Source organism: Oryzias latipes, chromosome 14 (genome assembly GCF_002234675.1).
Source record: "Oryzias latipes chromosome 14, ASM223467v1".
Lineage (NCBI taxonomy): Eukaryota > Metazoa > Chordata > Actinopteri > Beloniformes > Adrianichthyidae > Oryzias > Oryzias latipes.
This window is the reverse complement of record NC_019872.2, coordinates 18,758,386-18,772,591: the sequence shown is the minus strand read 5'-3', so window position 1 is coordinate 18,772,591 and position 14,206 is coordinate 18,758,386. Positions and strand designations below refer to the sequence as shown.

Here is a 14,206-nt window from a genome sequence, read left to right as displayed (position 1 = left end):
CACTTATGTCAAAACACATAAAATAAATAGGCTTTACTGAGTAGGCTTGAGTTTGTTTTTAACAAAAAACACCAAAAATGTATACATTTATCTTGGTATGTCAATAAAATACCTTTGGCACACAAAAGAACACGTTTTTTATTAAATGTTATTTTTCTAAGTTCATTTTCAAACCCGGAAGTATGGCGACTCGATCTCTGAAACGGGCGCTGCCAATTTCATGTCAGCCTGGAGTCGGCCTCAGCAGCGTGTCGTCCAAGAAAATAATACTTTTGTAAAGATGGATATGCAGATTGTACATGTAGAAAGCATTTTGCTGATCACCACCAGCTCTATGGAGGAAGTGGGTGTGTGCCTTAGCCTGGGGGCAGGGCTAACGGCAGACAGTTCCTGGAAGGGGCTGTTCTCTACGTCAGCTTGTGAGAACCTGCTCATTTGCGCGAGTTGGGTTGGTGCTCAGAGAGCAGGTTTTCAGAGGAATACTCAGAAATGAACAGATCATGTCACATTGTATCATGAATACATCATGTGTTTCTCAAAAAGGGTAGAACTGCTTACTTTTTAGAATGTTTATTTTGTTTGATGCTGCTTAAAAGTCTTCTGACATGCATCTTTGAGTCTGGCTCAGTATAAAGAATTATCAATGGTCTAGCTGCACCACAGGCGTGCAGCGACATCTAATTTCCCCCTTTTGTCAAATTAAAACAATACTTGTTTTCATCCATCACAGTTTTGAACGACTTATCGCAAACCTGCCTCAGTTTAGGGTAATGGATCACAGAGGGGCCATGACATATGAAAACTGGACACCAGGAAATTGCGGAATAGTTTAGGGAAAACAAAAAAAAAAAAAACCATGTCCTGTAAAGCAGAAAGAAATCACTGTGCTGATTCAAACAAAAAGACAAAATGGAAGGATTGGAACCTTGGTCAAACATAAAAAAAGTCAGGGAGACAACTGACCTAGCCACATTGACCACCGTAGTCAGCAGCTCCCAAGGCTGCCTAACAAGGTTTAACTGTTCAAAACAAATAAACAAAGCCCGCAAATATAGGCTACTAAAGTCCAAACCCAAACTAAAACAACAAAACCCAGCAGTATAAGACTGCTGAGGACCAAGAGGTGAAAAGGAAAAACAAACCAACCAGCAGCGCTCCAACTCAAGCTCAAACCCCAACTGCTCCTCAGCCTCCTGCGCAGCTCTGTTCTCTCTGCATGCCTCCCTGGTCGAGGGCTCCTCTGACTTAAATACCTGGCAGGTGCTGATCAAGATCATTGGCCACACCTGCCAGGTGATCAGAATGATAGGGGATGCAGCACAGCAGCAGCTCCAAGACATAGGAAGCGAGGCTTAACTGAGTGGAAACTCAGTGCGGTCCAGAATTAACTGACGTACCATTCCATACCAGACCAGGCCATACCGCTCAGTGGAAATGAGGCTTAGGAACTCTGATTTTACAAGTTAGTAAGACTCTGTGAGACACTTTCTGTAAGCATTTTTAGGCATGACGAAAACCCCACAATACTCAATTTTTAATGATTTTTTTTAAGTTCTCACCAAATATTTAATGAGACTTGGCTCCTTAAGTTTTCCCTTTGATGGAGTGCAGTTGTTCCGCTTCATTTGTAAAAAAAAATCCCAATTTGTTTTGACTTCCATGTTTGACCATGTGGATGGTGTTTCTTGGGGTCAAATCATTGACTGTAAATGAGAACTGGACAAAGTGAGTGTGATGTCACATAAAGAAAATTAAGTCAATTCAGTTGACATTTTATTGCAATACAGACGTTGTCATGTTTGTGCCACTGTCTGGTCTGAGTCGAATTAAGTACAGATTTCTATGGCAACCACTCTTACCAATCAGGAGTGGGCTTGCTGGAAGGCCACACCCCTACCATTTAGAACCGGATCTGTCAATCAAACGCATTGAACATTCACACAAGACAGCATGGTTTTATTGAGACATCGGATCAGTCAGTTTAGAACTTGAATAACTTGCACCACAGATAAAATATAACGAAAATAAATCACAATTAGCAAGAACGTTATAAAAAATGTATCAGAACAAGAAAGGTTATTCTGACCAATAGAATGCCTGAATAAAAGCTTTTTATTTCTATACAGAAGTCTATGGGATTTTGTCTTCTTTGAGCCAGCAGGTGCTGCTTGGAACGCGAGGGGGGGCAGATTCAGTCAATCCAGTTCTTTTATGGGTCAAAGGCAACCTTTTTGTTGGGTTAATGCCAAAGAGCTTGATTTTTGTTTCATCAGGGTGAAACTTTTTCACTCAGTTCTCCTCTGAATCACTTTGATGTTCTTATCAAACTTCTAATGGGCTCATTTGAGCGGGAGGACCTTGCATTAGATGGAGAATTTCTATGCCGTTTAGTGTTTGCATCTGTTTGTTATGCAGCTATGGTTTTAGCTGCCTTAAAATCATCAACCAAATGTTTCCATGTGGTTAGAGTTCGACAGTCCATGAGGTGAGGTTTTGCATGGAGCCCCAGACTGAGGGAGACTGACAGGTATTTATGTGATTTTTCTTTTCCCATTTGGAAATAATCTCACAAACTGGGAGAATGTTCCCACCACAGCTGATTGGTGATAACCAATTTCCAGACTACGTCTTCAGTCTTGTCCCTGACATTTTGGACAACTTTGGTGAAGAGTCGGATCAATCAGATTTCAAACTACACTTGACAATCCCTCCATAGACGAGTGTCCTATAAAAGTAACGGATGCTCCTACTCCCAGCTCGCTGCCCATATAGAAGACAGCGGGGTGCCAGAAATCTTGCTTCTCTTTTCTGTCATCAAAATGCAAATCAGTTCATGAATTTATAGAAAAAAATGTTTTCTTTTGTGAAAAGTCTCTCACTGTTCAAATAAAGCTGCCATTTAAATTACAAAGGGATTATTTCTCTCTCAGAGGACAAAATCAGCAGGAGAGGAACATATTATTTTCCTCACAAAAATGTATTAATTTAAAAACAGGTTTATTTATATTTTTTAGAAATCTTATTTATAGAGTCAAGTCATTAAGTTGGAAAGAGTTAAAACGACAAGATCACATTAAAATGGAAAGATTATAAAATGAAGGATAATTTAAGAAAATTGTTTCTACCACACGGGTGTAAAATATGTGATGCTGATCAACCGGGATGTTTGTGTATGAATCATCGAGTTGATCATGATGTAAACATCAGATTAAAACTAAGATCAACCCCAAAGCGGATCAGATAAACCCCATCGATTCATTTTAAAGCTTTATCCGTCTTTAGTGAAATAAGTCTGTGGACAGTTGCAGATTGGGGAACTGGAACTGGACTAATAGATTAATTTTCCATTTAAAAGATATGTATTGAACTGTTCAGAGTCTTTCATCCAAAGTCCTGCATGTGAAGAGAAGTCTGTGCAGAGAACACCCCCTCATATCCCGACCTCTGGAAGATTCCACTTTAAACTCCTACACACACTGCTAAATTCAATCTGTGGCTGCTTTGATTAAAGTATACAAAAGTAGATTGAATTTGCCTCTAACAAGAGAGAGACAGTGGGGACGAGGACACTTAGGCAGCAGTGAGAGGATGAGAAGGTGAAAATAAGAATGTTAGAGAGAAGTCCTTAAGAAAGGAAAGCACATCACTAGATGGAGAAAGGGGTTTACTAATATCAGTAAAATGAGTTAAAATGCATCAGGATAAAATTGTGACCCGTGTGCAGCAGATGGTGTGCTCATCTTTCATTCATTCATTTATTCATTCATTCATTCATTCATTCATTCATTCATTCATTCATTCATTCATTCATTCATTCATTCATTCATTCATTCATTCATCTTCTAAACCCGTGGTTTTCAACCAGTGTGCCGCGGCACACGAGTGCGCCGTGGGAGATGGTCAGGTGTGCCGTAGGAAATTGCCCTCATTCACTGATCTAAAAACATTTACCATCTCCAGGATATCAGCTCTGTGTTCATCCAAAACAGGCCCTGATAAAACACTGAGTAGTTATAAATATGAAAGATCATAAAACACTTTTTTCTGTGTGTTTATTATATTCTATTAAAGACATTTGATAAGAATGACGGTACTGCAATTTAGCTGCAGCTAAAGCTGTTTGCTGAAAAGTCCCGCCCCTTTAACCGTCTCCGCCAATCATTCTTGGTGGCTTAATCACACCTCATAAGTCTGACCAATCAGAAGTGGTTAAAGTCTTCACTTCCTTGTTCCGATTCTGCCCATAAAGTCTCTCAGTTCCAACAAAAATACCAGCTTAACCTCGTCTTTTGCGGCGAAGCTTTCCACAGAATCTGGTATCAGACCGTGGAAAAAGTGAACAAAACAATGAAGCTCAGAGACGCCAGTCTGACTGCCCTTTTGCGGCAGTTTTCACAGTACATCTCCCATAAAATGAGAGCGTCTCAGCGCACAATGAGTCTCTCCTCTTAACGTCTTGAAACCACAACGAACACATCAAACAGTTTTTAAATCTTCTAACTTAACTTTTATTACAACTTTAAAAAAAAAAACAGCTGTAACTTCCAGCTTTTTCTGGCAAAATGATCACAAAAATGCCTGTGAGATTGCAGAGGGACTGTAGATCTCCTTTTTTTTTTTCATTTTCGGATGCTGGTGTGCCGTGGGATTTTTGTCATGGTTAAAGTGTGCCGTGGCTCAAAAAAGGTTGAAAAACACTGTTCTAAACCCATTTTGTGCCTTTTCCGGGTCACTGGGCTGCTGGAGCCTATCCCGGCAACTCGTGGGTGAAGGCAGGCGACATCCTGGACAGGTCCTCAGTCTGTCGCAGGGCCACACGTCACACACCCATGCAAACTCACACCTAGGGACAATTTACAGTAACCAATTAACCTATGAAGCATGTTTTTGGTGGGACGAAGCTGAAAAAAAAAAAAAAAATATATATATATATATATATATAAACCACTATGGATGAACCAAATCCTTTGAGTGCGACCAAGCCTTTGAAGTACTGCTGCAGCTATGCTGTCAACTTTTGGTAAAAATAAAATAGTTTCATTGGAACTGAACATGCGATCTTCCAATCAGAGGCTGTCCACTCTTCCTCTGCACCACATTTTTAAAAGGGGCTGCAGGCAAGAGTAAAACTGACCACTTGACTTGGTTTACGAGCAGACTTTTATTTAAATAATTCTTTTGATTTGTGTTAAGCTAAACTTCTGTGTGTCTGTGCTTCCATCCAGAATGGGCTGCAGATGTGTGAAAACTGCATCAGTGAAACTTAATCTCAGATAACGTCTCTTTAAAAATCAATAATGGATTTCTTCTGCGGTTACCCTTAAGCACGTAAACTGAGGGTTTTCTTGCTCTGTGTGAGGAAAGCACAGCGTGTCGCGGCTGTATGGGGGATGCTCTTGGGAGTAAATCAATGCAAAGTCACAATCTGAGTCCTTTCTTGTCCGTCGCTGTGCTCAGTAAACACAGATCACTTCTTTTTGACAGAGGTCTGAACCCTCTTGCAAAACATGTGTGTCCTTGAGGGAGAGACGTGAAAAGTGGGAGGAGACAAGATTTCTGCTCTGGGGACTCTCTTCACCGTGTGAGCTGTCATTGATATGTTCCTTTCATAATGCTAATGAAGCACATATGATTATTGAATGTGTGTCAGGGAAGCAGCATGAGCCCCATTTGCTCCTGCTTGTGTTTGACATGCTCTTGTCAGCACCATTAATAAGCTGCCATAACTCCACCTCACTCATGTGAACCGCTGCCTTTGTCCCATTAAATGATTTATGAAGCCTTGAATTCAAATTAGGAGGTCACTGTTGAAGCTGGAAGGAACGCTATGCACCTTGTTTCTTTCCTTTCTTTCCAAAACCCCACTCTATATGTCGGTTCCTCATTTAGCTCCTCTACATCTTTTTTTTTCACCTACCTCCAAAGCCTGATACAGGGATGTTCCATTCCTTCGTCACGGCAATTTACTCCTGCCCTCCCTACCTTACCATCTTTATTCTTTAGCTGTTTCATTTGCGTCTTGCTTTTCTCTATATTTAAAAAAAAAAAAAAAGCCTGATAATTAATCGCAGCACTATGGAGCTCATGGCCCAGTTAGGAAAAAGAGAGAAAATCAAGGAGGGACCACTTTCTACTTTTATTTGACACAAAAATGCTGCAGCAGAGAATGGTAAAACTGAAAATGCATGCATGTTAATTCAAACAAATCTTGCCTGTGCATGTGTGCCAAAGGGGAGCAGCTGAAGGAGAGCTGGAGGAGGAGAGGAGGGAGGTAAAAGGGGAATCCTGGAGACAAAAAAAAAAAAGGAAAACCTGAATGTATGGGTCGGTTGCAGCTGATATAAAGGAAATGCCCTTGGCTGCTAAAATGCAGGTTGTCAAGCAGAGCTCAGGTACACGGAGATCAGCAAATTGCGCTCAAATCAAGCCATATAAACACATCAGTGTGTGATAACCAACACCGAGCTTTACATCATGCTGATTAGCATTAAAACCACTGCTTATTTTCCAGAGCAATTACACCACGCGGAGAGGTTTAAGTGTCCTTGATAGCAGCTGTAAGGCATGAGGTGATTACCTTGGGTTTCATGTGCACTGACCTCATTTACACAGAAACACACATAATTGCTATGTGAACAGTTGTACTGAAGGGCTAGGCGCCATTCTCCCCCCCAGGTGATTTTCCAAACGATTATCGGTGTCGACTGTAAATTGATGAGGGGCATCCCTGTGTAAACCCCGCAGCCGTTTCCTGCTGGGACTGGATCGGTTTAATAAAACAAAACGCCCCCACGACTCTGATCTTTAACAAAACATTCTGCAGTCATTTCATATTTGTGAAAATCTCCATTTTTGTTCATCTGTATCTATTCTTGGAATGATAATTACATCTAGTCAAAATGCAGATGTTGAAGTGCATTTGTAATTGTTTTATTCCTAATGCAATTTTTCCTGCCACGGGAAGATCATTTTCTGCACCATGCACATACTTCTTACACACCCTTCTATGCATCCACTGCTAATCAGATTTTCCCTCTTATGTGTGAAGAGGTCAGTTGGACGTGGGCCTGCTGGTGAGTCAACATACCGTTGAGTGAGATGATAACACTCGTCTGTACAAAACGCAGGGGGCTCTTTGACCCACAGCCGACTGACCCGGTTTAGAGAAGGCTTTGCGTCAGTCACACACGTCACGCGGCCACAGAAGTGGGGAAAAAACTGGAAAACCTTCGAAGCTGGTTGTTGTGTGAACATTTGAATATGGAAAAACAATGTTTTTATGGTTGACAAAATTATTTTGGTCAGTTTTACTGCTTCTCTTGATGGTGAAAATGGAATTAAGCAAAAGAGGTGAAAAAAGATTAAAACAGATTTTTTGGTCGGCAAAATAAATGGCAATGATTTGGAACATTCCAATTCACCTTCTTGAAATGAGAGTTTAATGGATGTAAAGGTCATAATGGTTAGAACTACTGTCGGTGAGTGAAATGGCTTCATTATTGAAAGGCAGTTACAGGGGCGGAGCTACCAGGGGGCAAGGGGGAGCAGCTGCCACTCACCAAAAAGGTTCCCCCCCTTTAGCTTTTGAGTCAAAGATTAAACGGCCTACATACAACTTTTTAAAACTCTTAAGTGTTTTATAATGTTCATCCCTTACAAAAAACAACTTCAAAGTGTTTTTTTATCTGTTTCACGCATTTGTGAGTTTTCCTCTAAAAACCTTCGCTCTGAGCAACAGCCCCTCCCAATCCACAAAAACGAGCGGGTCCTCACATTCTCACATATGAAAGTGAGGAACTGCCCTTTCCAGGAATACTCTACGATGACAGCAGCGCCCCCGCCACATCCACTTTCTCAGCGGAGCTTGCGGTTTTGGAAAAAAATGCTTTCATTTTCTATGCGCAATATGCACATCCATCTTTGCAAAAGTTTCAATGTTGTTGATGATGATGATGTCATGAAACGGACGGCACCCACAAGGAGCGAAAGGCGGTGGTCTTGCTTTCGGGTTCTGAATGGAGCAGCAAAAACAACAAATATTTTATTTAAAAGATTGTTCTTTAGTGTGCCAAAGGTATAACATATTTATATATAGAAATCATCGATTCAAGCTTCTTTAAGCATTATACTTGAACTCCATCTTGCAAATGAATGCTGAAGTTTGTATTTAAAAGAACTGTGTAATATTCGGACATTTAAATTATGTTGTTCCTGTTGTTGTGAGGGTTTAGTATGTGGAAATATCTCATCATTTATTGTGCTTGAATTCCATACTAGAGGTCCATATTCATCTTTCAAGAATTTCTACAAGTTTTCCTTTTTCTGCTACAACTTTACATCAGTTACAGACCCTCATCTTGAAGAACTGCTAAAGAAAAACACAACTGTTTGAAATACGTAGTTTGGATCCTTTCATTTGCAATGTCCGTCCACTCTTCTGTTCTCATTTGCCACCCTTCCAGAGTCTTCTGCCCCCAAGTTCTAGCTGCGCCCCTGCACAGTAACAAAACCCAGTTTTACATTTCCCTGCAGCTATACAACCTTTATTTAGCCAACTGTCATATTAAAAAATGACTGTAGACACATAACTACTAAATTTTGAACACGTGTTTTAAAAATTGTTGAATTCAATCTTTTTAGGAAGGATTTAACTAACTTTTTTTGTTTGTTGGAAGTAAGTTATGGTTATGTTTCTTTTGGACATTCAGGTGAGGACTTTTACAGTGGCTTCATTGATCCTAATAAAATAACCTAGAGTATTAATTAGAGGAGTATTACATGAAAACAAATATCTATCATCTGTAAAACCATCTTTAAACACATTCATACTAACTGTATTGACATTATTATCTAATTCTCTGGGCTTCTCTGGTGTTCCCCGTCAGTCCTAGCCTTGTCCCAGCCTCTGCCATCACTCCTTTATTCTCTGGTATCTTTGTGAACAAGTAATGAATGACTTTAACGACCTGATTGAATGATGAATTGATTTATTATGTGAGGTGAAAGTGAACACGATTCAAAGAGAATTCTTTAGAAAAGAGGAGATAGAGAATAAAGAGAGATGTTTTGACAGGACAGCAGGGACTGCAGATGGATCCCTGTAACAAGTGGAGTAGGTCATAGTTCTACTGATGTTGTGGCTCATTCTAACTCCCTGCAGAGAGATGTTATACGTAAGTTTATGAGTTTAAAGGAGGTTAAGGGAAAACGATCTACAATCTTCCACGAGCTTTATCCTTTAAAGGGAACTATATTTGATTATGTGAGATTTAAGTCATGTTTTTTCTAAAATACACGTCTTCACATTTTTTTTTTCTAAAAGACTTTCTGAACATCTACTGTGATAAAATACTGGAGTGTGATAAGCCAAGCAAAGCACAAGGCTGATCCAACAGCTTAGTTGTTTTTGCTCTCACCTGGTGACATTTTTAAGTGTGTCTGCTGTGCTTCCTGTAGATTTGAATGTATCAAGATGCTCAAAAATTGGTGTTCTGGCTTCCAAGGATAACAAACCTTCATGTGGATGTAATATATTCTGTAACAGACAGAAAAACGTAAGACATTTTTTGCCAAGTGGGCCAGCCTTGGTCCAGGGCAGAGCGGTTGACCTCTGATTGGAAAATCACAGGTTCGGATCCCGCTTTGCCAGTCCATGTGTCGAGGTGTCTTTAGGAAAGATACTGAACCCCAAATTACTTTAGGTGGTTAGAGGTTGGCGCCAGAGTTTCCCGGAGCTGCCATCAGTGTGTGAATTTCCGTGTGCATGGGGGAATGGGACAATAAAGTGCCAGACCTTCAAAGAACGCAGAATAGCACTTTATAAGTATATGCTAATTAACAATTTTCACCAGTTAAAATTTTTTATCAAGCTAAACACTGCAGAAAATTGCTCATTAAATCAACAGTTTATTGTGTAGTGTAAGTACAATGTGACTAACAAGTGTGGTTTTATATTGGTTGCTTAAACTTCTTGGTGACATAAGGGAGTTGTGGCTTGTGTGCAAAATCATAGTTTTGATGTATTTCCACTGTGACATAGGCCAAATCCGAATTCTTCCCCCATTCCCTACAGCTTATCCCTACCCCTACATTTAGCCCTCCAAACAAAACAAAGTTTTGGAAAAAGAGTGTCTTCTCATTCTGCCGTCACGCCCACTCGATGACGTCATAAATAGTCGCCGGTCATCCACAGCAAGTGGCTGCCAGCGCTCGGAAAATGAGTAACAACATCAGTTTTAGATCTTTAAAGAGTCATGCTAAAACTAAAAGTCAGTATTTACATTTACATTTACATGTAAACTCAAAAGAATTCAGATTCAGCCTTGTTTTTTGTTTTTTTTTCATTCACACAAATGAAAAAAAGCGATTTTCATATTTTCTTTTTTAACCCTTGTGCTACCTTAGATGACCCCACCCTTACATTGACGTGTTCTCCCTACCATGACAAAGGTGGAAAGATTTCATGTAATCCATGGACACCAGTGAAGATCACAAATCATTAAAGAAAAAAGGTTCAGAGCACTGTCTAGTGGGTCTAGATGACCCAACTCCCAATGCTAAAGTGCCTAGGATAGCACAAGGGATAAAACAATTGGATTTCTTGCAAACCTGGGGGTCAGGATTTGGGCTTTCCCAGCCTCAGTTGACCCAAAAAGGCAGAGTACACTCTGGACAGGTCGCCAGTCTGTCGCAGGGCCACACCACACATTCACTTGCAAACCTTAGTGACAATTTAGTCTTATCGATTCACCTTTGAAGCATGTTTTTGGACTGTGGGAGGAAGCCGGAGTGCAAACTCATGCACATGGAGAACATGCAAACTCCACACAGAGTTCCTCTAGCTGGGATTTGAACCTTCTGGGATTTGGCCTTCTAACTGTGAGGTGAGACCAAGAGAAGCTGATGGACCTTTTTCATTATACTCATTAGACCTTTTACAAGAAAATTAAGTTGAAGGAGTCGATAAAAGAAAAAGCCAAATCTTTACGCCTCTTTGTTCGAATTTTGAAGTCACGTCACTGAAAGTACAGTAAGCTCCAATGACTCTCATTTAGTCCACTTCTTCATGTATCTTTTTTGCAGTGGAAGGCAAACACACTTCTGACTATTGTGTGTTGTGTGTTTTATTATGGCAGCGGTATTAATTAACATGCCAGCGGTGTTCTGGGAAAATTCTGTACACAGATGTAACGGCGTGCAAAGGAGCTCCTGTGCATGACAGAGATTATTTTAAGACCAAAAACAAAAGAAGAGCCTCATGGCAATGTTGTTTTAGAGTTGTGGAAAGTTAAACACATAATTTTTAAACTATGTCTTTTTTGCAAAAACTAGGTGAGGGGGGTATTTTATTTTATTTTATTTTATTTACTGGTAAGCCTTGTTCCCCACTGAAAGTGAAAATGGGACTTTTGAGAGTACATGTGACCATTGGTGACTTTGACAGCTGTAATGCTACGTTCAAGCAGGCATGTGACACGCATTCTTGAACGCGTCTTTAGACAGGTTCTTTTTCTACTGTTTAATAGTGTATGTTCACCACCTACAGTTCAGAAGGGCTTGGTGCGAAATGTCAAAGCGGTGCAAATCTCTTGAATCTTGCACCAGACTTTTTCCTCTCACTGCTCCATTCCAATAAATAAAAGACTTGGTGTCATAAAATTCCAGTGGGGCACAAACTGCAATTATTCACTTCTCCTCCATGATCAATTTTCAAACAGTTGGCACTTCCGTTACAGAAAAATGATACCATCCATCTATGTCACTACCAAATCAGAGTCCTGGCTTACCTTTCAACCCACGTTGATGTGCATGTTTTGTACTTAAAACACGAAAATGGTCGTACAAACGTACGTGGCAACAAATTAACGTGCGAGTTTTGTACCCAGAAGCCTGATGTGGGGATTTACATGTGTTTACATAGACTTTTCATTTGAAGTGGTTGCTGCAACAGGCATTGACAAGAGTGACATGAACGTAGCTTAACAGTCCAGAAACCGGTAATGTCTAATAAATACTTGTGGCCACTTTCATTTTCTTCACCTTATGTAGTAGTTTGACCCATTAAGGAACAGCCTTTTTTTCCCAGAGCTGTTAAAGCAGAAGCTTCCCCTGCAGGAAAAAGCCAGAAACCCACAAACAGCCTCGAAACATGAATCCCCTCCAACTGCCTTAACCCTCAAGCCAGTTTATATGTTTGTTTATTTAATTTAAATTGATTTAAACTAAAGATCTTTGGAAAATTTCCATCAATTTTTATATTACAAAACATCTCATGAATTTTAAATCTTTGGGTCCAAATTTTTGGAAAAATGTTGTTCTTTGTTATTTATTTTTGTTTTGTTTTCATAGGATTGTCAGTTTTACTTCTGCATAAGCCACTGGGCTATACTCTATGGCACATGTGTCAAACTCAAGGCCTGCGGGCCAAATGTGGCCCACCATGTCATTGCATGTGGCCCACGAGAGCATAAACGTTTTTAATTCCTTGAAATATATTTTTTTGTTGATTACATATTATTTATGTGTAGTTACTGTTGTAATTATTCAATATTTGCAGGTCTTATGTGTGTGTACGCAGACAAATTGTTGTCATCAAACCATCAATTGAATGCAAGGCTGTGTGCAGCCTTTTTTGTAAAATGTTACACGTGTAAATGTTACACTTGTAAGACATGTTCTTTTCAGTTCAGTTTTATGTTATTTTTCGTTATTCACTTGGACAGTTTGATCCTTCATTAATGGAGTTATGTGGGTTTTAATTAGCGGACAAAATTGAAAAGGGTTGCTACAGTAAAAAGCTGTGTTTTTATGCAACTGTAATTGTCACTTTAAAAAGTTATAATTCATAAATATTGAGTAATTTAACATTAAAGAGTAGTTTTATTTATTTTTCATTCCATTTAGTTACATGTGTAAGTTATATCTGGCCCTTTGAGGACAGCTACTACGCTGATGTGGCCCTCAGTGAAAATGAGTTTGACACCCCTGCTCTATGTTGTTCAATGTTGATTAAAACAAATATTTTTCTACCATCTGTCGAAAACCAAATTACGGTAAATGTAAACTTGAACTCCATGAGCTTTCTTCAATTGAGTTGATATTATTTATTCTGTATCTATTCTCTGGATCTTGTTTTTGGTTGAGCATTTTATGTTTATATTGACGCAAATATAGGGTTAGGGGGCACTATTGAATATAATATTTAGCACATTATATTTATAGTTAATGGTTTTTAACTTACATGCACCTTTGTTTTGTAGCCTCTGTACATCATTGGAAGTTGTCGTTCTCTGGCAGCAGCATGTGTCTGATGAAATGTTGCTTTTCTGTGCACCCATGCAGAGCCACAGCTGAAAGGCATTGTTACCCGGCTCTTCAGTCAGCATGGCTTCTACCTGCAGATGCTTCCTGATGGCTCCATTGGCAGCACAAAGGATGAAGGCAGCTCTTTCTGTAAGTTATTTTCACCCCCCTGAGACGACACACTTATATAAGATAGCAACAAAATGCCTTGTTAGATTGGTGTGGCAACAGTTATGTCAAGAGTGGGTGAAAAAAAAGTTGAAAAGTTTCAAAATAAAGCAATATAGAATTTCAAAATAAAACAATGCAGCTACTCTTCCCAAAAAAAATAATAATAATAACAAAACATAATAAACTGACTGTTGAATGAAATAAATCATGTGTTAAACTTGCAAGTCAATTCCTAGTCTCTTCAAAGTAAAAAGGTTTAACTTTACATTTCTAATATCTGTATGCCCTAATATTGTTTTATATTTGGATTTGAATTTATATTTAAATTAAGCTCAAACAGGACCTTGTCTTTTCTGTTTTTATGGCAGGTAAATGTCAAAACCTTAGTTGTTGAACATACAGGTTATGTTCCAAAAACTGCTTGAGTGTATTCATTACCAGCATCTCCTTTTTGGGGGAGATACATTGTAACTTCTTTCTTGATTTAACCCTTGTGCTATCCTAGGTACTTTGACATTGGGAGTGAGGTCATCTAGACCCCACAACAACAACAACAACAACCCCACAAAGCTGAACTCTTTTCTTTAATCATTTGTGATCTTCACTGGTGTCCATGGATGACATGAAATCTTTCCACCTTTATCCACCTTTGTCATGGTAGGGAGAACACCTCAATGGTCATCTTAACCCCATAGGATAGCACAAGGGTTAAAGGATTGTTTATACTCTGAGG

The 14,206-nt window shown here is 39.4% G+C and overlaps 1 protein-coding gene across 1 annotated transcript in view; it reads left to right on the top strand.

Moving 5' to 3' along the window:
- The window catches only part of LOC101164584 (fibroblast growth factor 11), a 41,179-nt gene that overhangs the window by 10,413 nt on the left and 16,560 nt on the right, over positions 1–14,206 (top strand). Inside the window, exon 2 of the mRNA XM_023962578.1 lies at positions 13,342–13,452. Coding sequence (XP_023818346.1) covers positions 13,342–13,452 — 111 coding nt within the window. The remainder of the gene's footprint in view (positions 1–13,341; positions 13,453–14,206) is intronic.